This window comes from Pelecanus crispus, chromosome 1 (assembly GCF_030463565.1).
Source record: "Pelecanus crispus isolate bPelCri1 chromosome 1, bPelCri1.pri, whole genome shotgun sequence".
NCBI lineage: Eukaryota > Metazoa > Chordata > Aves > Pelecaniformes > Pelecanidae > Pelecanus > Pelecanus crispus.
Genome location: NC_134643.1, coordinates 2,112,148 through 2,135,974, shown reverse-complemented (window position 1 = coordinate 2,135,974; position 23,827 = coordinate 2,112,148). Strand labels below are relative to the sequence as shown.

At 50.4% G+C, this 23,827-nt stretch overlaps 1 protein-coding gene across 1 annotated transcript; it reads right to left on the bottom strand.

Moving 5' to 3' along the window:
- Positions 1-6,981: 6,981 nt before the first annotated feature.
- ASB13 (ankyrin repeat and SOCS box containing 13) lies at positions 6,982-16,002 on the bottom strand. Its single transcript, XM_075727630.1, has 6 exons — positions 15,960-16,002; positions 13,032-13,219; positions 11,996-12,146; positions 10,385-10,519; positions 8,859-9,050; positions 6,982-7,109 (listed from the first exon to the last, which is right to left on the bottom strand). Exons 1-6 carry the CDS (start codon positions 16,000-16,002, stop codon positions 6,982-6,984), a joined length of 837 nt encoding a protein of 278 aa, XP_075583745.1.
- Between the last annotated feature and the right edge of the window lie 7,825 nt (positions 16,003-23,827).

The window sequence follows — 23,827 nt, the reverse complement described above, 5'->3', positions numbered from 1 at the left end:
TGCAACAAAACCTGCAGATTTTGAAGCTTTTCACGCTCCCATCACAAATCAGTGCCAATTCCCCAAAAAATCCACCTTCCCCAAAACCCGCAGGCACCTTTTCTGCCCCTGACCAGCTCCTCCAGTCCACAGGAAGGACCTGGTGAGCAGGTTGGCTGGAGAGCATCTCTTAGGGAAGAGAGAGGCTGTCCTTTTGTCCCCAAACAGCATCACCTTCCTCCCAATTTCTTTGGGATGTTGTTTCTAGACTCCGTTTTTCTTCCAGGACTCAGGATTTCCCCCAACCCCTTTGCAAGCTGCCCAGGGGGAAGAGGTTTCCCCAGCCCTTCTCCCCAGGTTTCAACAAGACATGGGAAGCATCCCTGGGGAACAAGGACTAAAACTTTTTGGGGGCATGGTGGGGCTTGTTTTTCAACATTTCAGTGTCCTCTAAAAATCTCAGCTAGTGCGCCCCTAAAAGCCTGTGTCCACTATTAAAAAAAAAAAGGGTTTTTTTTATATTATTGTTATTTTATAAAAAGCCTGTTTTTATAGAATCATAGAATCACAGAATGGTTTGGGTTGGAAAGGACATTAAAGGTCACCTAGTCCAACTCCCCTGCCATGAGCAGGGACCCCTTCCACTAGATCAGGTTGCTCAGAGCCCCGTCCAACCTGACCTTGAACTCTTCCAGTGATGGGGCATCCACAGCTTCTCTGGGCAACCTGTGCCAGCGCCTCACCACCCGTGGCATAGAACATTTTTTTCTCATGTCCAAACCAAACCTACCCTCTCTCAGTTTAAAACTCTTGCCCCTTGTCCTGTCACTACAGGCCTTGGTAAAAAGTCTGTCTTTCTTAGAAGCCCCTTTATATATTGAAAGGCCCCAATAAGGTCTCCTCGCAGCCTTCTCTTCTCCAGGCTGAACAACCCCAACTCTCTCAGCCTGTCCTCACAGGAGAGGCGCTCCAGCCCTCGGATCATTTTTTGGCCTCCTCTGGACCCGCTCCAACAGGTCCATGTCCTTCTTGTGCTGAGGACCCCAGAGCTGGATGCAGTGCTCCAGGTGGGGTCTCACCAGAGCAGAGTAGAGGAGGAGCATCACCTCCCTCAACCTGCCTGGCCACGCTGCTGGGGATGCAGCCCAGGATACGGTTGGCTTTCTGGGCTGCAAGCGCACCTTGCCGGCTCATGTCCAATTTCTCATCCACCAGTATCCCCACGTCCTTCTCCACAGGGCTGCTCTCAATCACCTCTATCGATACTGGGGATTGGCCCAGGTGCAGGACCTTGCACTTGACCTTGTTGAACTTCATGAGGATTGCACAGGCCCGCTCCTTAAGGTCTCTCTGGATGGCATCTCTTCCTTCTAGCAAATCAACTGCACCACTCAGCCTGGTGTCATCTGCAAAGTCCATCCCGCTATGCCATTGATGAAGATATTAAAGAGTATTGGTCCCAGTACAGACACTTGAGGGACACATCTTGTTACTAGTTTCCACTTGGACTTTGAGCCATTGTCTATAACTGTGGATGTGGCCATCCAGCCAGCACAGACCTGGGCTGGTTCATCCTCAGGAGGGTAATTTCAACTGGTTTCACAGGTCTGTAAAGCCATGGGCTGACGTGCTGCCTGCCCGCAACCTCATTGCAATTAGGGATGAGGCTGACAAAGCAAGAGGAACTGGCAGGGCTCCTGCACAGACCCCCCCACCCCAACCACAACCGTCTACGGAAGAAACACAGTTGGGCACAGATGAAACCTTTCAGAGCAAGTTTTAATCACGGATAACGCTCTCACGCATTCGCCCCTGCCCAAATCTTAGCGCCACGGTGTGCTAGGAACCATTAAAAATCAGACAATCAGGTATAAATACAAATAGCATCTTCGTAGCGTGCTGTACTCTTTCCAAACAGAGGTCAATGCTTTCTGAGCCCGATGTCTCGGCGCCTAAACCCAGAGCAGCATCAGGGTATCACAGTTACAGGGCGCCTACTGAAGCACAAGCTGCTATTGGGTGAAAAAGTGAGTTGGTTTGGGTTTTTTTTGCAGGACACATGAGGTTTTTGTCCCTGGTAGCATGCAGGGAGGAGAGCCCGGGGTTAACTAACAGCACAGGGGAACCTAAAGATGCCACGTAGAAATCAAGGTTTTGAGAGGCCCTAAGAAATCAGTAGTGGGTTTTTTTTTTTTTAACTCCCTTATGCTTTGCTACCTTGCTACAGATTTAGGTGCTGGCTTTAAGTTTGAAAATAACAACCTTGGCCTTAAAAACCCTGATTTCAAAACAACTGGTGCTCCAGCCGCCCCCAGGCCAGGGAGCAGGACGTTCACCAGCCTCCGAGCTGGCCAAGGCTGGACCTCAAGCAAGCGCAAGTCAGCAGAGACCCCCCCCCAACTTGGTTTACACCAGCTCCCACTCAAGCGTGCGGGACAGGCGCCATCTTCTTGCAAGTGCCTGCAAGATCACTCATTCCCCTGAAGAAAGGAGGGAAGTGATGAACAGGGTGTGTGAAAGCTCAGGTAGATCATATACTCAAGGTCGTCAGTGTTTGAGTTGTTTTTTTTTAAATCAAGAGGTAGAACAGACACTTCCTGCTCATGCTTGCCCTAAACGTGATGCAACCACTGCATTACTCATCTTCCGATGCCACTTTCCAGAGGACACTGAGGTCTTTGTTTGCCGATGCTAAGGTTAGGGCAGCTCCTGGAGTTTGCTCTCTCGTACAAACTCCTCTGAAGACATTAAAAAATAAACATACCAATCCTGTTTGTGTTTGATGTCTTCCCTTCACCGCCGTTTCTTTACGCCAAGACTTGGGGAGCTGCAACCAACAGCACAAATCCTTCCTTCATGCACAGAGGGGAAGGGTGGCTCCTCTCCGCCTCGTCCGGGGAAAGCAACGGATACTGGCATTACAAGGAGTTAATTCTTCAGCACCGTGAGGCTTTCTTCCAAGGCATCGGCTTCAGTCACACCTTGTTTTTTCTGGACAAACTTCACATAGTTGGAGAAAAGCTGCTACGATCAAGCTCCCCACTCGCGAGCCGACCAGCAACCAGCAGCGTCCAGGAGCAAGGCTGACTGTCCCAAAAGATGATTTTCACAGATGAAAGCAAAGCCCTATTCTCAGCTGGGCTTCCCCAAAGCAGCGGGGTTATTTCAGACCGCTCCATGTGCTGCTGGACCCATAGCAAAGCTGGTGGAGAAACCCACAGGAGAGGGGAGGTGGCCCGAAATGCTCAACTGGGTTTGCAGTTTGGGGAGCCTGGGAAGGGTACAGATGAAAGCAGGAGTGGCCTGGTGGGTTTGGGTTTGTTTGCACTGGATTCATGCCCTGATTTGACATTTGGATTAATGGGTGAAGGAAGTCAAATAATAGCCAGCACCTGACATAAAAATGAAGCAAAGGGTGTAACCCAAGCAGAGTCAGCTGAAGAGTTTCACTTAATGCCCGTGATTTAGACAGTCTCTCTCATTCCCAGCAATCCCCAAACTCTTTGCAAACCCATGGGTCCTTCAGCTGCCACTGAAGCAGCAAAGGCACCCAGTCCCTATAAACTAAGCGTGAATTGGGTGTTTGGGACCTCCAAGTTTTTTAACCCATAACTGAGAGAAATCAACCCTACGTGGCCAGAGGGTACATCACCTGGGCGAGATGCGTAAAACTTCCAGACAATAAGGTCCTCCTGAGACCTTCTTTCTTATACACGTAAGAAACAAAACACAACCAGTGCAAAAATAACCAGAGGAGGAATCTCTCAGGGGCAGCCACAACTGCCTTTCCCAACCCATACCTGTAATGTGATGGTGCAATGAGAGACGGGTACAGCTTAATGGGATACAGAACAGCACGTCCACAGCCTCTGGGATGTCTTGCGGGCGATCCTGAGCCGTCCACTTCTGTGGCTCACGTCAAGCAGGGCGACACAGTGTGATGGTTTTGCAGCAGCGGAGTGCTGGGGATGGCTCTCCAATGACCTGCCGCAGCCTCTTGTATCAGTTAAGTGGAGGTACCCTCAGCAATTCACCAGGAGAGGAGAGTCTGTAATCCAAATTTGACCCCCAGCGTAGCCCCCAACCCCTGTTAGGGCAATGTTATCTCCAAAGCTTCTAATTTTCATCTTAGTTTGGGATGGCTGCAGCAATTCCCAGCTATCCAGACTATATTGTGGCAAGGATGATACCGCTACTCATGCAGTAACTGCTAGCTGCCACAAAAATTGCAGTCTGAGATATTAAGGGAAGCCAAAAAAACATCGCATTGGTTTAATTTGGCATCTACTTTGCCTTTACTCTGAGCTGTAAAACAATAGCTCAGAATATGCTTCACAACCAGCTGAGAAATCCCTGCAAGATTAAAAAAATTGAGGGCTAGGCAGGTTGGATAAAAGATGAAAAAGAATCTCAATCTCAACTTTCACTTGCAGTTTAGAAACCCAGAAACGCACAAGTAAACACCCATCAGGTGTTTAAAACAGCCATGGCATGATCCGGCCACCTGCCTCAGTACCATGGCACACCGGGGAACAACTCGGGTGTTGTTTTTTAGCTCGTTGACTCCCAAAGGACCTTCCTGGAAAACCTCTCCCTCCAGACATGGCCATAAGAAGCAGATGTCTTAAGAAAACTGCTACTGAACAAGTTTGGCTATTGCCACCAAATAAGAGGTGCTTAGCTCTCTTGGTAAGTCCTCCCTGGCTGCGTGCATTGATCAGCAGGACCTCTTAAAAGATATTAAAAAAAATAACCAAAACTTTAGAACCTACCAGAGAAGTGACTTAAAAGAGAGGAATAAAATAATGACATAAATAGGAACTTGTAATTTTATTCTTAGTTGTTCGAGGAGTCTTTTGTTTTGACATTGGAAACTTGGGACTTTATAATTTCATTATTTCACTAGCTTAGGCAATGTTAAAAAAGCAACCCAACAAGGGATTTCAATTTGAACCAAGAGGGAAGGTTTACACCCCAAATTACCAAAAGGTGCACTTTCCTAATACATATTTATCTGTAAGGAAATGCACGTTGGGCAGAGGAAGCTTTTCTTGAAAGATACAATACAAAACCTTTATCCTATCAATCACAGGGATGAATCCCACAACAAAGATCTCTAGGGCTTCCCTGAGCTTCTTGGCAATTTCACATTTCTGATCCTTTAAACACAAAAATCAGAATTACAAACAGACAATCCCCCAAAGAGCAGGATCTCGAACCTTTTTCTGTCCTGTTCTATACAATAACTGCACAGCAAAAAAAAAACCCAACCCCAAACAAACAAACAAAAAAAAAACAACAAAGGGATGCAGGGGGGAAACAAACCTCAACAAAAGTTAAAAAACAAAGTGATTTGCTGGTCACCATTAAAGTGCATTCAGTTCCACCTCAGCTCTTTAACCCTGTGCTCATCCTATTTTCCGCCTCCCTCCCGAGGCTGAGCCCCATCGTGCTGGCTGGAGGAGCACGAGATCTTGCAGGCAGCAGGCAAGCGAGCGTTTGCTCTCAAGTGTTAGTTCACAGCATGAAGGATGTTGAGACATCCTGTCACATTAGACAGCGGATTTCATAACATCTGCTGTCATTCAGAGGAGGAATTTGTTGTCATCACAGTGCTAAGACTTGCCATGGTGGCACCTTGGAGCTCCATTCCCTTAGTACCACGTAACCAGTAGGCTACTGCCTTCAGACAACACGTAACGCCTCATCAGGATGGTAGATAATAATTTTTGGCTCTGCTCATACAAATGTCACCCTGAAGGTTTAAAATCACTGAAGGACAAAGCTGCAGTCACGCCTGCTGAAGCCAAAAGATTCGAGCACAACACTCAGCAGCACATGGCTCAGGGCCAGCTCCCGCTGCCAACCTCTGGAGAGGCTCCAGCATTGAGAGAGAAACTCAGAGGGGGAAAAATAAAAATAAAAATGTCAAAACCCAAGGCAGAGCCCAGCCCTCCTATTGCCTTTCACGCAATGGGTATACACCACAGGGATCTGCTGCACCACTACACAAGGGACATGCCCTCAACGTACTTCAGGCACCTCCGGGCAGCAGCTCTGCCACTTATTGCACGTAAAACCAACAGGGTGGCCACAGGGCTCAGAGCAAGTGGAGAAATATTCTTTGGGACCAGCCATCTGGAGGGAAGCATCCTTGGACATGCAGAGAGACCTGCTTCCTGCTTGGGCTTGCAAATTAAACGTGGTGATACCCTAGAGGAACACTACAGTAAGAGCTGGCTCACCTACAGCGAGGAAGGAGCACGGGCAAAGTCAATCCTGATCTGGCAGCAGTTTGTCCTCACTGCTGGTGCTGAGCCAAAGCCCGCTGAAGTTCATGGAAAGTCAGTAACCAGTTGCAGTGCCTCTAATTATTCCTGAGCTTGCTGGGGACTTAATTTGCCTCCAGCTAGAGCGCGCAGGTCTCTCGAGCCTTGTCCCTTGGCATTAGGCAGCTGTCACTTGAGTTATTAACACAGAGGTGGGATCCAGCGCTCCCACTGCAGAAACACAGACGTCCGTATCCGAGGGTATCACCTCTAAATCCCTTTGCAGTCAGTGGAGACCGGTGCTCCCAAGGCACACCCTATCATCCCAGCACAGGCACCTAAAATAGGACAGATGAATCATGCTCCAGAAGGATCTATTTCTCTCCACTGACTGCAAAGGGAGCCTGGCTAGATCATACGGAGATGCCTTTAGGCTACAGACAGGTAAAATTAGGCAAGATTAATCCCGCTCAAAGAGCGAGCGCTACAGCCTCAAACACAGTGACAGTCTAACAGATCACCCCAGGAGAGGTTACAACTTCAAGCCAGTGCTACACGTTGCCTGAGCCTGTCTTTGCCCATGGAGAACAGGAAGTGCTGCCTCATAAATACTATTTACACCAGTTTGCTTAAATTAAAATTAGTTTCTTGGGGGGAGGTAGAAGAGAAAGAGACAGATACTTCATACTGCAGGAGCCAAAGATATCGTCCTTCCTGGCCACCTTCGCCCCTGTCAGTTGTAGGACAGGTATTGGATTAATCGCGGAGGAATATTTAGCTTGGCAATCTTCTCCAGTGCTCGCTGCCCAGCGGCTTTCCTCACCGTAACTCTGCAAAGCTGTGACAAGCTCAGAGGCGTTTCTAAAAGGAGAAAAGAAGATCCAAAGTTAGGACTGCAGCGTAGCGGACGGCTGATCTTCCCGCAGAGCGCAGACCTCCCAGGAGGGTGACGCCTGGCATTGCCCCCACCGTGATCACAAGCCTGGCTCTGCTTACAAGCGCTCGACCTCCCACAGCACCCAGGCCCTAGGAAGGCACCGCAGAGCCACGGGCGTGCTCTCTCAAGGCTCATCCTGATGCAAATCCCACCAGAAACAGTGAGCACAGCTGCAGCACGCTTCTCCCAGCTCCCTTCCTCACCTGCATCCCTCAAAGGCCAACAGCGCCCACTGGATCACCTCCTCTGATCCACTGGGGCTATCCAAGACTTTCAGATTTCCCTTAGTGATGCTGTATTAAGCCTCAGCAACATTGTATATAGGAACAAAACCTACTTCCAACACTTCTCTACTGCTCCATTCCTCCATCTAAGGATTGCGTTAACCCTTTTCATTCAGCACTCTGCTGAGAGCTCCAATAAAATTCCCCAAGCCCCGTCCAGACAGCCCCCAATCCACAGCCCACAGCCTCGACACCGGGTGTTGATGCTTGTGCAGTTACAATTGGGCACATTGCTCTGGAAGTAGTCAGTCCTAAGAAGCTGTGCTCCCTACTCCCACAGCCTTTGTAATCACCAGCCTCCAAGATCTGCATCCATCCTGACTCTAGTCCCGAATTTAATGATACAAATCAAAAGGAAAAAAAAACACTATTAGAGCTAGCACAGTACTGTTACAACAGCCTGCGTTGAAAAGCAACTACACGTGCAGTTCTGACAGCTGGGTTTAGAGGGCAGCAAACTCTGGTGAGATATAAGGAGTATTTATGGGCATGTAGGATTCAATCTCTTCAGCCAGCTCAGCTGCAGCCAGACCAGCACGCTTCACGGCTCTCTAAGAAAACACAGCAATGAATAACTTGGAGGAGAGCATGCTACAGGGAGAAGAGAAGTCAGAGGGAGAAGGGGCTATAAGGCGCTCACAACACAAAGGATTGCAAAGCCAGAAAATACTTTATTCTTCTATACAGAAGGATTTTTTTTATGATGAGGGTGGTGAGACAGTGGAACGGGTTGTCCAGAGAAGCTGTGGATGCCCCATCACTGGAAGTGTTCAAGGTCAGGCTGGACAGGGCTTTGAGCAACCTGATCTAGTGCAAGATGTCCCTGCCCATGGCAGCAGGGTTGGACTATGTGGTTTTTAAAGGTCCCTCCCAACCTAAACCATTCTAGGATTCTATGATGTTTAGGATCATCTAGTGCAGCAGCAGTCTGCAAATGCTTGGAAAGGTCTGTGCATTACTCCTCTAAGGGTAACCAAGACAAAGACTGACTTAAAGCCATCCTCAAACCTCAGTCAAACGCCTCCTCCAAAATCAGACAGCCAGTGCAGCTAAAGTTTAATGCGTTCCCTGCCCCAAATAAAAGGAGTTTTCAACTGGGCGATTTCCTTGACCAAACTTAAAGCACCAAAGCATAAAGGTTGATGCTGCCACATGAGAGGGACCTGAATTCAGTGACGGCATGATCTGAACCATCTTACTACTGTCATTCAACCACAATTAAGCAGAGCTAGCCTACAGCCAGCTGGCGTACATTTGCCACCAAGAACTCGCTACCTTCACAGGAAGATGATCAGGGACCTACAGATCAAAGCCGACTGAGAATCATGATGTGGTGCAATGGAGTTGGCAGTCACTGAATTCCTGGGGCAGCGATCATATCTCACTTACTTTCATAGTACTCAAAGCACTTTGCTGTGGGACTGCTGCTCCAGGTGTAATCCGATGGCTTCTTTCCTCGGTTGTCCCTTGCGTAAATGTTTCCTCCAAATTCAATCAGCATCTCCACCAGATCTACGTTTTTCACTTTTGCTGCATGGTGGAGGGCTGTCTCATGAAGTTTAGCAGCATTCACATTTGCCCCTGAGGCCAGAAAGAAAGACAAGCCTGTTCATGAAAGCCTCACTTGACCCAAACGTAAGGAGTGGTTTGACTGGAGAAAAAAATGCTGTTAAAAAACGCACGACCAGCTAGAACAAGATCCAAACAAAACAGCACAAACAGGAAACCAAACTGCTGAACAAGTTCTCGGTGCTGGCAATGCATGAATTTTCTTCTCTGGGTTTACGTTTTCCTTGCAGAGAAAGGATTTTAGTCCATGTTACTGGGTAAATAAGCTGCTGAGTGTGAAGTTCAAAACTGCTTCCTGAAGCTGTGCTGTCCAAAGCCAGCCAAGAACCATTCCCAGTCATCTCAATGGAGTGCTCCCACTCAAGGCAAACAGTGACATCTTTGTTAGCAGAAATACCCCAGACCCACAAGATGTGGCAGCTCACCATCAGACACTACTGCAGGATCAAGTTTTACAGATATTTTTGCTAAGAAAGTCTGGCTTTTATAAGCTGACAGCAAAAGGTCTTTCCAATCCCCCCACAATGCTTGCATTTTGTCAACCGAGTTGTTCAGCAGCGGTGAGATAAACCTCACTGAATTCAAACAATTGACTTTTAGATATGTGTAGCCATACCGAGCTGCCCTTAAAATTAACAGGGAGAAACAGGCATTTCTGGGGAATCAATTAATGACAGGGAACCGGAGCCGCTGGAAACAAACTAGCTTAGATGTGTAATTTTTAGACAACTAATGTTCAATGAAACAAATCCCCACCTCTGGGACAAATCTCCTCCTGGTAAACACAGGCAAAGACAAGAAGTCCAATGCCAAATTCCCCAAAGTTAGCAGCAAGAAAACTGGGATGTGAAACCTGGAGCATAGAACATTAACTTGAACATCTAGCAAACTCATGTGGGTGTAACACTAACCAGATCTCCCTGAGGTATGAAGTGACTTCATCTCTGGTTTTCTGTACAACATCAAACCCTAACATTTCTCCTTAACACCCATCCAAAACAATATGACTGTGCTACCAAAGCTGAACCAGTTGATACCACTTTTGGGAAGAAGTTGAAACTTCGCTCTAGGGGGCTGAAGAGTTCTGAATTTTATTAAAATAAGAGAATGGGAATGTCACTGGGAACATCACAGACTGGATATTGACAGGCGTACGCCAAAAAAAAACGCTTAAGCATTAAGCTTTGCTCAGGTAAAGGCAAAACCTTTCACCTTTGTCATCTGTATTATGCTGTGAATGAATAAATTCTTCGACAAGAATGCCGCTGTGGAACACCGAGGGAAACGCTGCGCACAGACACCACCGTCTCCTGCCCACCCAGAAGCAAAGCCTGCGGCTGCCGTACCTGCCTTCAGCAGCAACTTTGCACAGTCCAGATGCTCCCTGGCACAGGCCACGTGTAGGGGCGTCCCGAAATGGCAGTCGTGAGCTTCCAAGTTTGCACCGACGTCAATGAGGAGTTGCACGCACTCTGAGCTACCTTTAGAAAGGGAAGATGCAAGTCAAAAGAAAGAAACCGGCTCAAATGGGAGCATATGGGATGCTGAGATCAGCTTGACCCACAAACAGCCTGTTTGATATCTGGGGTGATGGCTGCAAAAATAGAAATGCTTGTGAGCCAACACTGGAGGATCGAGACTGAGACCAGGGCACAAGAAATAGAGTCACATCTGCTAGGTGAGCTAGAGCTAACAGGTCTCGCAGGGAGTCAGGTCAAACAAACCTGAATTCAAGGGTTTGCACTAAATTGCCTGTTGTTCATGTAGCTGGTTGTATTGCTGAGCCTGCCCTGGGTGGATTCGATCACCTTCAAGACTACTCCAGCTTTACTTTTTCCAGTGCTAATAATACGACTTAACAGAAAGCAGGCAGTCATCAACAAGCCTTAGGAAAAAGGCTTAATGAGGAAAAACTAAGCAAGAGCTCACAGCTAGGTATTTAAGTAACTACCTTTTTGTCAAAAATGCTGACTCCCACAGCCTTCGTAGTCGAAGGGAAACTGTCCAGGACAGCATATAACAAAAACAGTGAAGGAGGGAGAGAGGAGGTATTACATCTTACAAAGAGGAAACTGAGGCACAACACGATTGAAAGATTTGGTCACAATTATCTAACGGGGAGACTGCCACTCTCACATCCCGGCTTTCCTGCTGTTGCATTTGCGCAAGTGTAAGTTCAGGGTTGGAATTACACTCAAATACCCCTCCGCCACTTCTTCCGCCTCTGCGGCTATCACAGCCACCCCTGATGCTTGCTCTTGCTCTGTAACCCCGATCCAAACACCCAGGAGAGGCTTGAGTAGAGGACAGGGGAGGCAGAGAGCAGCTGGCACGTGCCAGCTGGAACATTATTTTGGCCCCTGTAGTTTTCTCTTATCCCCTGGACAGACCCTCCAGCTGGAAAAGGCCGAGAGAGGGACAAGGAGCAGTACAGGCAGCAATGCTGCCCCACAGTCCCTGGCACCTGACAGCTTCATCCATCAGCTCTGAACAACCAGGAGGGGTCTGGGACAGGACCACCTGATGAAGACGGTCTCATGTCTTAATCATGTCATGTCATTCTACATCTTAATCAGAACAATTTATCCCATCTCAACTTGGATCAGAGGGAAAGGATGCAAACTCCCCTCTGCTCGCAAGAGCAAAGCTACTGGTTTGGCTCAAGGTTTTCTAGCAGAGCATCAAGGAGCTGGTGCTTTATCTGCCTAACATATCCCATGTCCGTCATGTGGGATAAAAGCACCCAACACAAGGGATGGCTTTATTCATCTGATACCGCAGCGCTTTGCATTCTGCGTTCAAAGGGAGCTCTGCCCACGTAAGGCAGATATATTTGCAAGCTGTAACGGTCTGATGAGCAACACGGTCAATTTAAGATACTTGGCAGCTGCTTTTGCTGATTTTTTTTTTTTCCAAGCTGCAAATAACCATGCAAAGATAAGACCACGTGGACTTACCGTTCATGCAGGCTTCATGGAGAGGAGACGCTGTGTAAAGGGGAGGGTTCACCTTGGCGCCATGGGACAGCAGCACTTTCACACACTCTATGCTACCCGAGGCACAGGCATCACAGAGCGGAGTGCTGCCATCGATATTCCTGGCATCCACCTTCAAGGTAGAAAAAAAAATGTTAGGTACCCGCAGGCTGCTGTGTGACGGTACCCTCTTGCCTACGTTTTCAGTTCTTTTAAATCTAGAAATAGTCTGGACTCAGGAAAGAGTTGGTTGTTACTGCCAGCAACCTGGCTCGTGCTGTTCCCATTACTCTCAGGGGACAGATTTACATCAATGTCACAAGTTTCGGCTGTTATTTCCATCATTATATTTTTCTGCCGCTTTCCTGCTGAAGGTTACAAGCATTGCAGCTGAGTAATACGATGCAACTCCTCTCTGCTTTAGTGCAAAGCCCAGCTTCACCAGCGGACCGAGCCAAGCTGGCTGACTTTGCACTGAGAAGGACCACGGAGCGCACGCATGCTCCACTTCCCCGGCTTTCCTCTGAGGACAGCTGTCCTTAGCATGTGAGAAATCACAAGCCCTTGAAGACAGTCGTCGCCAGCTATATCCAAAGACTCTGTTTAGCTGATTGTTGTTTCCATAATAAAATTAAAGAAATAGAAGAAGAAACAAAAGAATAAATGTAAATCCCCTCTGGAAGCTACATGTCCCCTGCTCCCCTTCTGGCCTCTGGATTCATCCCAGCTAGCTTTAGATACTTGAGTCATCTAAACTAGATTTCTAGTCACGCCGGGCTCTGCTGATAGTCACTGAGGAGAGAGGGGGAGAGACAGAGAGAGAAATACTTTCAGGCAGTTTTTTAAGTCCTCATCAAGCTCAAACACCCTCTGAAGAGGCCTGCCCTCCTCTGCTGACTGTCAAGAAAGCCCAGGGTGATGAAGAAGAGCCTAGAGCTAAATGGGGAGAATCCAGATCCCAGAAATAACTTCAGACATCAAGATGATGTTCCCAGCTGGATCAGACCCGACTGCACACCTGGGCCCCTGCAGCCAGCAGGAGCTTGACACACTGCGTTTGCCCTCGCAGGCTGGCCTCGTGCAGTGGGGTGATAGAGTCATAGGTGACCGCATTGACACAGGCTCCGCTCTCTATCAGCTGCTGCAGCTGCAGGATTTCTCCCCGCCTGGCTGCTTCATGAACTGGTGTTCGATCGGCCCAGAAGCCTAGAGAGGAAAGAATAAATAAATAAGTAAATAAATAAACCCATACACGTGGAGCAAATGGGTCTCTGTGCTGGAGAAAAGCAGACGGGGAACATGGGCCGGCAGCTAGAAGAGAGAGCGGGGAACGAGGAGCTTATTCTGCACCATGCCCCCGCTCAGCATGTGTTCTGAAATCGGGTGCTTCACATTTGTGGGTTCCCCACTGATCACTGCCCTCTCAGGGACTGTTTGTAATGCTGGGTTCCCTTACAGTTTCTGAAATGCTTTGCTGTACTTGCTTGAAACTTTACCCAAGTTACAAACCCCAGCGGCATTCATTAGGTCCAGATTCATCCCAGCGAGCTCTTATCTATTTAGCATTAGGAGTGCTCTCCCTCCTGGCTCCATCTGAAATCACTGGAAACGGGACAACTCCAGAGAGCAACTCAGCCCACCTAAAAACTCTCTTCCCGAAAAGTCAATGGAGCTTCGACAACTAAGTTTCTGGCTTCGATGCCTTTGCTGAGCATCTACACGTACACAGGGCAAGCCTGGGCTTCACTTGCCAGCACGAGCTGACAATATCATCTCCTTTCAGGTGTGTTTTGCTTTCAAGGTAGCAATGAGTAAAGAACAGGCACGTGCATTTTCATGCAACCTTCAGCAAGGTAAATGCATCCTCTCTGTAAAAATAAGTCCCTCGGTACCCTGCAAAAGCCGGGCTTATAGGAGCAGTATGGTGCTGTTCGCATAAAACTCGATGCTAAAAACCATTGGCAAACCAGACCTTGAAGCTACAGTTACTCCCCGTCTCCATAAGACCCCCATTTCAAGGCAAGCACTGACGGAGCAGGAGCAAATGCATGATTTGCCTTATTCATAAAAAAAATAAACACCTTGCCATGTATTTCAGTTGGACTGACCATCCCTCCTCCATCCCTAAACGCAGCATTTTATTTACCAGCAGAAAGCAGTAAATGCCGACACAAGGCAGTGGTTATGAAAGATGGAGCAGACCCAAAGAACACCACAATGCTGAGGTGTACGGTGGACCGAAACCACCCCCCGAAAGGGAATCGCGAGTACCAGCCTTTTCACAGCACACAGTATGGACAGGCTTTTTAATTTGCTTGTTAGATCCTCACTCCCTTTGCCAATAGCCCTGGGCAGGATGTTTTTTCCTTCACTGGAGCTTCTCACGGTGTATGTCAGGAGAAGCAAGAAGTCCAAATGAGGATGGAGCCCTTGAATTGCCAACCACCAAGCAGCATCACTTGGTCACCAACAGGACGGGGAAGAAGAACAAGCCCCAGCAGCATTTCATTAAAGGCCTGTCATCTATTCCAAAAAAACCCCAAACCTGCAAACTGCAGGCTCCTCAAATTTCTTCTCTCTTACTGCACAATTCTTTATGTGGCAGGCTCACGTGAGAGATAACATCATCAGTCCCCACGGATGGGGCTCCCACATCCACATCCAGCCAGTTGCACCCGGGGTTATGGATCAGGAGGGAGACTGCAGCCGGGGCCAGACCTCCTAAACCTGCACATTCAAGACTTACTCCTCTGCCTCGCCAGCTGAAGCACAACACAGGGGAACACGGCCAGCTCCTGATGCAACCAAAGAGCATTCCTACCAGGGGAACCAACCACGCAGCACAGCCTTGCACCCGCTACGGTTTTTGCTGCGGTCCATCCGCAGGGCAGGCTGCCAGGCTTGGCCCGATGCTCCAGCCTGCTGTGCCCCATCCCAGCGGCACAATTTCTCAGCAGCTATGCAAGCAGCTTTGTCACCTCCAGCCCTGAGGAGGTAACACAGCAGGCAGCTGCGGGCGGGAGGCAGGGTTTGGGCCCTCCGGGGTGTTGCATGGCTCCCATCCGCTATCTCCCTCCAAGGAGGGAGCCATCCGTTCTCCTCCAGCTCCCCACCACCGCCTCTTCGGATCACACACGCACGTTAGTTCATGGAGGAACAATAATAACTCCCCATGCCCAGAAACAAGGGGACTCCCAAGAGCATCCTCACCTTCCTCTTATCCCTTTCCTTTGGAGAGGCCACTCGCCCCCCAAACCATCCTGCCCAACCCCAAAACAACCTGCCCACCCCCAAAACCACCCTGCCCACCCCCAAAACCACCCTGCCCATCCCCAAAACCACCCTGCCCACCCCATTCTGTCCATCCTCAAACCATCCTGCCCACGCCCAAAACCATCCTGCCCAACCCCAAAACCATCCTGCCCAACCCCAAAACAACCTGCCCACCCCCAAAACCATCCTGCCCATCCCCAAAACCACCCTGCCCACCCCAAACTATCCTGCCCACCCCCAAACCATCCTGCCCATCCCCAAAACCATCCTGCCCACCCCCAAAACCATCCTGCCCACCCCCAAAACCATCCTGCCCAACCCCAAAACCATCCTGCCCAACCCCAAACCATCCTGCCCACCCCCAAACCATCCTGCCCACCCCAAACTATCCTGCCCATCCCCAAACCATCCTGCCCACCCCCAAAACCATCCTGCCCACCCCCAAACCATCCTGTCCACCCCATCCTGCCCATCCCCAAACCATCCTGCCCATCCCCAAAACCATCCTGCCCATCCCAAACCATCCTGCCCACCCCCAAAACCATCCTGCCCACCCCCAAAACACTCTGCCCACCCCGAAACCCGAGGCCAACGCCAGCCCCGTCTCTTCCCGCAGCAGCTCCACGCCACCCCCGTGCACATGAACCCCACCGCCCCGCCGCCCCCCACGCACTGATCTCGCCCCGCAGGGAGCCGCTGCCCACGGGGCTCTCCATGGCCCGGGCCCGCCGGCTCCGGTAGCGCTGGGGCGGCCGCGGGCCCCGGCACCGGCCCCGGCCCCGGTCCCGGCCTCCTCCGCCCGCTCCGCCCCGCTCCGCCCCGGGCGCCCGGCACCGGCCCCGGCTCCGGCCGCGGTGGCCGCCGGGACTTGTAGTGCCCTGGCCGGGCGGGTGAGGAGGGGCACTGGGGGTACCGGGGGTGGGGAGGGGGCACCGGGGGCACTGGTGCGGGGGGCAGGGGGGTACTGGGGGCACTGGGGTGTGGGGAGGGGGCACTGGGGGCACTAGTGTGGGAGGGAGGGGGTACTGGGAGCTACTGGTGCGGGGTGCAGGGGGTACTGGGGGCACTGGTGTGTGGGGAGGGGGCACTGGGGCCACTGGTGCGGGGGGCAGGGGGTACTGGGGGCACTGGTGTGTGGGGAGGGGGCACTGGGGGGCACTGGGGTGTGGGTGAAGGGGGGTACTGGGGGCACTGGTGCTGGAGAGAGGGGGCACTGGTGTGGGGGGCAGGGGGTACTGGCGGCACTGGTGTGTGGGGAGGGGGGTACTGGGGATACCGGGGGGTGGGGAGGGGGCACTGGGGGCACTGGTGTGTGGGGAGGGGGCACTGGGGGGCACTGGGGTGTGGGTGAAGGGGGTACTGGGGGCACTGGTGCTGGAGAGAGGGGGCACTGGTGTGGGGGGCAGGGGGGTACTGGCGGCACTGGTGTGTGGGGAGGGGGTACTGGGGGTACCGGGGGTGGGGAGGGGGCACTGGGGGAACTGGTGCGGGGTGCAGGGGGTACTGGGGGCACTGGTGTGTGGGGAGGGGGGTACTGGGGGTACCGGTGTGTGGGGAGGGGGGTACTGGGGGCACTGGTGCAGGGGGAGGGGGTATTGGGGGCACTGGTGTGTGGGGAGGGGGCACTGGGGGCACTGGTGCGGGGGGCAGGGGGGTACTGGGGGCACTGGGGTGTGGGGAGGGGGCACTGGGGGCACTGGTGCTGGAGAGAGGGGGCACTGGTGTGGGGGGCAGGGGGGTACTGGCGGCACTGGTGTGGGAGGGAGGGGGTATTGGGAGCTACTGGTGTGTGGGGAGGGGGGTACTGGGGATACCGGGGTGTGGGGAGGGGGCACTGGGAGCTACTGGTGTGTGGGGAGGGGGGTACTGGGGGCACTGGTGCTGGAGAGAGGGGGCACTGGTGCGGGGGGCAGGGGGTACTGGTGGCACTGGTGTGGGAGGGAGGGGGTATTGGGAGCTACTGGTGTGTGGGGAGGGGGCACTGGGGGCACCGGTGCGGGAGGCAGGGGATACTGCAGGCTACTGGTGTGTGGGGAGGGGGCACTGGGGGCACTGGTGTCTGGGGGGAATGGGTACTGGGGGCACTGGTGTGGGGAGAGGGGGGTACTGGTGTATGTGGGGAGGGGGCTACTGAGGGCGGGTAGTGGAGGTGCTGGTGTTTGTAGGCAGAGGGTGCTGGGGGCATTGGTGTATGTGGGGAGGGGTACTGGGAGTACTGGTGTTTCTGGGAGGGGCAGTGGATACTGGTGTATGTGGGGGAGGTACTGGGGGCACTGGTGTATGTGGGGAGGGGGATATTGGGAGCACTGGTACGTGCAGAAGGGGGGTAACGGCAGCACAGGCGGAGGTGGGGTACAGGGGGCATTGGTTAGGGGGTACTGGGGTGTGTGGGCAGGGGGTATTTGGGGCACTGGTGTGTGTGGAGGGGGGTATTGGGAGCACTGTTTTGCACAGAGGTGGTACTGGGGGCACTGGTGTGTGTGGGCAGGGGGTATTTGGGGGAATGGGGGTGTGGGAGGGGGGTACTGGGGTACATGCACGTGAGAAGGAAGATGAAGAGGGACTGAGAGCTGGTGTTTGTGGGAGGGGGTACTGGGGGCACTGGTGAGAGAGAGCTGGTGTTTGTGGGAGGGGGTACTGGGGGCACTGGTGAGAACAGCCTGGGGTGCAGGCTGGAGGTGCCTGTGAAACTGGTGTGGGACGCGGGGAGATGCTGGGAGGGCAAACTGGGGACACGGGGCGTTTTGGGGGGAGGAAAGGCTGGGGGAGCCGGTGCTTGTGGGGAGCTGGGGAGGGGCCTCAGCGTGGAGGGAAAGGACAGGCTGGGACGGCCACCGGTGTGGCCGTGGGATGGGGTGCAGGAGCTGGGTGAGAACGTTTTGGGGGGAGTTGCTGTGGCAAAGGGAGGTTTGGGGCGCGCTGGAGTGGGCTGGAGAGAGCGCTGGGGCAACATGCACCAAAAACGTAGTGGAACCATTTTCCCTGGGTCCCAGATGGCAGCAGAGTCCACTCAGGACCCAGGGCTGAGTGAGCTGCTCTTTCAGAGTCCCCAGGACCAGGGCGAGTTCCTTGGTAATTGTGTCATTGATGATATTACCTCCTGGAAACAGCACGTCACACGGGCAACGCGGAACTGGGCCTCCTGACCTCTCCGTAAGGACTGGCATTTCTTAGTTATTTGTATTCCGGTTTGAGCTCTCCAGTTTTGTCGGGTTGTCCTGTCGATGGCTGCTCTGCAAAATTTACAAGTAGGTACGACAGCGGAAACAGAAGCACAGAAAGGTGAAGTGATTTGCCAAAGATTACAAAAATAAATCAGGGCAAGGCTGAAATTACAGCCTGGATCGCTTGATTCCCACTTGATTCACCCAGGAGCATGCAACCCTTCTCTACCACTTCTCTACTGTCTACCCCAGATCTCTCCTCTCTCAGGATAGGAGCTAGGATAAGATGCATTCCTTAAAATCTGGATTTTAAACCTTCCAAAATAACTGTGCCCACACGGAGGCAGCAGCAGAGCCTACAGGAAACAGCCACGTACCAGGCTTGATCATGCTGACGAAACCATCAACAGCACTGCTGGTGTCTCGGGTATCCGGTCCCCATCCCATCGCCTTGCCTGCCTCAGGGACACGGCTCCAAGCACATCCCTTTCCTCGGCTGAGGAGCCCTGCGCAGCAACTGCATCTCAGGAACAAATCGCTGCTCAAATTGCTGCTCCGTGACCAGGGTCACAGAATGGGAGAGAAGCCACAGCAACCCAACTGCAGGAGACAGGAGCCACACATGAGTGCATCACACTCAGAATATGAACATAAATGTCAGTGACTGCCCTAAAATCTTCCACTTTCTCCTCTGTTTCTCCCATCTTATCACCTAGGACAGAAATCAAAGAGCCAGGTAATACACAGACTTCATCTTCCACCTTCCCCTCCTCCTCCATCTTTAAATTACTGTTCTTTGCATTAAAAATGTAGGAGAAAGAACCCAGGCTGTGCAGTTAGCTGCTGTTCATCCCTGGATTTTCTTCCCCTGCGCGCCAGGTTCCCCCTCCTGCCCCACACTCGTGTAGCCACATCCAGAAATACAAAGCATTTGCTGTCCTAATTCCCAACAGATTATTTAGGTAGCTGGTTTTTCTGAGGACTTTGTAAGAGGCCTTGGTGCCTGTATGTTTATTTTGCCTTGGCAAAGCAGTTTACCCAAAGAGAAACCAGACCTGTGGGTTGGCATCTGTGTGGGCAAGAAGTTAAATCTGGGTGCTGGTTTGAGAAACGCAACTCGACTCTGCGCTTCCTGAGCTCTCAAAAAGGTGCCACATGCTCAGGACACTGATGCCTTGACTAGCAGAGCCAAGCTTTGTCAACAGCTGCCGGCAGCCTGGGCAAATACCCTGCAATAGCTTTATTAACCTCTTCTCGTTTAAGTCCAGGTCTTGAAAGAGGAGGCGTGTATCAGCTTTCTCGTCTGTCCTACTTCTGTTAAACTCCCAGTCTTGCAGTCTTCCCCTGACATCCTTCCCAAATTGCTGGAGTAAGTAAGCGAGGAGACCTAAGAAATGGATTAAAAACAGAGATCAGAAAAACCCCCTTCACCTCAAACAATCTCTGCAGGAGTAGATCTGCAAGGAGAGCTGCTCCTCCGAGGAGAGATTCTGCAGGATTCCTTCGCTTCACGGTCCTGACGTACATTTGCAATTCTGTTCATGTTTTTCATTTTGCCCACCTGCTTTGCATTTGTATGTGCATTTCTCAGGTGGTTGGGAGCTATGCTCTAGGGTACACAGCCAGCTAAAGAACACCTGCTTTCCCCTTCCATCCACAGCAGGATAAAGGATGAAACCAGATTTTAATAAAAATTTTAAATTACATGTTTAGAAAAAAAAGTAAAATTCTATTGCTTCTTACTATTCTGCAGCAATTGCACTTCTAAAATAGAAATCTGCCCTCTGCTTGTTCCCCACTTTGAGGGAAAAAATCAATGTTTTCCAGCAATGGACATTTTTCTCCTGAAAATATTAATTTTGAAGAAAACCAATTTTCCATTGCAGGAGGATGAAATTAAATAACTCCAGTGGGAACCTTCTGGTCAGCACGGTGGTGGACCAGCTGCCATTTTCATGTAGTAAGAAAATCAAGCATGTCTGCACTAACTTTGTAAAAACTAAAATTGCTACACCCTGTCAGCTGCAACAGTACGAGGATTAGCCCAGGATAGGACCTCTCAAAACAGAATCATAGAATCATAGAATTGTTTAGGTTGGAAAAGACCTTTAAGATCATCCTGTCCCACCATTAACCTAACATTACCAAGTCCACACTAAACCAATCAAGGGTAGACTAGACTAAACCATGTCCCAAAGTGCCACATCTGCCCTTTTTTTGAACACTTCCAGGGATGGTGACTCCACCACCTCTCTGGGCAGCCTGTTCCAATCCTTGACCACCCTTTCCCTGAAGAAATTTCTCCCCATATCCAACCTAAACCTCCCCTGGCGCAGCTTAAGCCCATTTCCTCTTGTCCTATCACTAGTTACTTGGGAGAAGAGACCAACACCCACCTCACTACCCCCTCCTGTCAGGCAGTTGTAGAGAGCGATCAGGTCTCCCCTCAGCCTCCTCTTCTCCAGGCTGAACACCCCCAGCTCCCTCAGTCAGCCCTGTGCTCCAGACCCTTCCCCAGCTTCGTTGCCCTTCTCTGGACACGCTCCAGCACCTCAATGTCCTTCTTGTAGTGAGGGGCCCAAAACTGGACACAGCATTCCAGGTGCAGCCTCACCAGCGCCGAGTACAGGGGCACAATCACCTCCCTGCTCCTGCTGGCCACACTATTCCTGATACAAGCCAGGATGCTGTTGGCCTTCTTGGCCACCTGGGCACACTGCTGGCTCATGTTCAGCCGGCTGTCAACCAACACCCCCAGGTCCATTTCGGCCAGGCAGCTTTCCAGCCACAGGCAGGATGAGGTTGCTGTGTAATTGTTTTTAAATTTTTCAGGGCTTCCATTCCCTACTTAGAGATGCAAAGAGCTGGCATGCCAGCACTATAGCAGCAACACAGACAACAGGGCTGGAAGCGATCTCGGAAAACCATGTAAATTCTCTCACCTCTTGCCCAAAGGTGGGTCCAGGGATGAATTTATTTAAGAAGTGGATAAACTCATTGTCTTAGTGCAGGAGAATAGCAGGTAGTGTCAGGTAGAGATGGAAATACTCTGTGGACTTGCATATATTGTCAGCTGCAGTTCAGACAGTGCTGGGGGTTAATCAGCTGTAGATAATGAAATTATGATACCGGCAATAATATGAAGAGATAAATGCAGTGTCTGCCTCAGTTTGATAAGATCAGGAATAAGTGTTTCTATTTCAAAACATAGCCCTGGGGCTAACAACATAACATAACAACATAACAACATAAGAATGATGGCATTTTAACCTTCCCAAATTCCTTATTTGGCCTCCAGCAAAACATTTGGTGCCTCAGTTTTCTCCTCTGGAAAATACGGATATTACTGATTTATAACATCTGCCTGATGGAGGACTTTAAGCATCACCAAATGGGCTGATGTGGCGCACGGCAGGAGAAACTTCATTCTCCGAGACCAGCCAGCACCTCTTCAGCCTCACCTGGCTCTTCTGTAGGGAGAATGCAGGATTGCACGGAAGGAGATAGATTAGAGGTTGGAAATAGTACAAAGTGGGGAAGAAGCAGTTGTGGAGGCGGATCATGGATACAATCTAAATTTCCATCTATAAGCAAATAATCCACTGTAAATATTGCTTAGCTGAACAGGATCACTTGCCCGCATCTGCAGATAGTCTGAAACAAGAGTGGTGCGACCAACTCCAGCCTCACACAAGCCGATATCGGCTCAATTGCAAATGCTCCCTCTGTTTCATTACTACAGGACTGCATGAGAAGAAAAATACTCTGTTTAGATCTGGACAGTCTCAAACTTGCAGTCTCGTGTTTTGCCATGACCAAGCAGTAACATTTCGGTTACAGAAAGAGCTTGCACCTCCTGGCTCTGGTCTTGTGCCCGGTAAGGAGTCATAATTAATGTTTAGAAAGTGCTACATAAAACACTATCTTCAGAGATTGCCAGGTTTACATTGCAAAAATATACAGTAAGCAGCACAGCTATTTATTTTTAATAGCTACCTGACTGATTAAAAAAAATGGGGGAAAAATGGTAAAGGGACTTGGAAAAAAAAAATCACTTGCTCACCACTGAAAATACTCATCTGCACTTTGTCACATTCTTGTCATCTTTGACTGATTTCCTGAGTGGACCTTGTAGCTGCTCATGCGGTGTGTGGTTTTACACCGTTGTGAAAACACCATAAAACAAAGCTGGGTTTTCTTAGACGCTTTTGTAGGGGATTGGTTGGCTGTTTTAACAGCTTTGATTCTGATTCCCCAGTGCCGCTAGAACTATTTTAATGTTTTGTCATCACAGCTCAAACAAAAAGTTCGTTTCTTAGGAAGCTGCAAGTTGCCAAAATAGCCAAAAAAACCAAACACAAGAATAAATCAAACCAGAAATGAAAAATCTTAACTGTGCTTTACTGCAGGAGGTGTATACTGCATGAATACACCGTGAGCAAATACCAGAGTTCAACGGCAATGAAAATACAACGCATTTGCCAACAAACACGAGAAGCAGCATGCCACTAATGGGCACGTCATGGAGAGTTACTTGGGATTTCCGCGAGGAGATGGAAGACTCTTGACAGATCGGTAGGCTCGGAAAATGTGCTGGCCTATCTAGATAAGCATATGCTGGGAAGGTAAGAGGGAAGATTTTGAGGGAGAAGACTCAATCAGCTATGTCTTTGAAGGGAATAATCCTCTGCATTTCATCTCGATCTGTCTGTCAGCCGCAGGCTTAGAAAGCATGTGGTAAATGTTACGTTCTCAGAGAAACCACATACACGTACCATGGTGCTGAAGGATTCCTGCATCTGTATAGAGCTGGAGTTGGTATTTGCTGTGGTATTTTTAAAGACTTTCCCCTATTATTGAAAGACACGACAAAATTAAAAGTCTTGGGCACAATCTGGTTCTCTTGCTGCCAGATCCCAAAGTGATTATGGGAGTTTTGCTTGAGTCGAGTGAAGGATGGGGCAAGACAGCTTTCTGGGGGATGACATACACCTTGACAGTGTTGTAGAATAAAGTAGACCGCTGGGTCAAGAACTTCCTGACTTTGCATTTCTTGTTCTTCCTTGCTGTTTGGCTTGGCACTCCCTTACAGAAAAGCCAGTAGAGCAGAAATGAGTGGGACCAAACTTGTTTCTGTCCACCTGGATTAAACCAGAAGGGCTCGAACTCTGTGGTGGTGTGCAGGAGCCATTTCTGAGCTAGCTGCCTGCTCCCACCCCTTTCTCAAGTGCCCAGGAGTCTTTGCATAAACTTTTCATGGTCTGAACACGACACCTTTAAAAAGAGCTCTGCAGTTTTTCTGGGAATACCAGCAGGGATGACCAAACATAACAGGCTACCAAAGAGGTCAAACAAGCCCATGAGTTCTCTTTCCCCA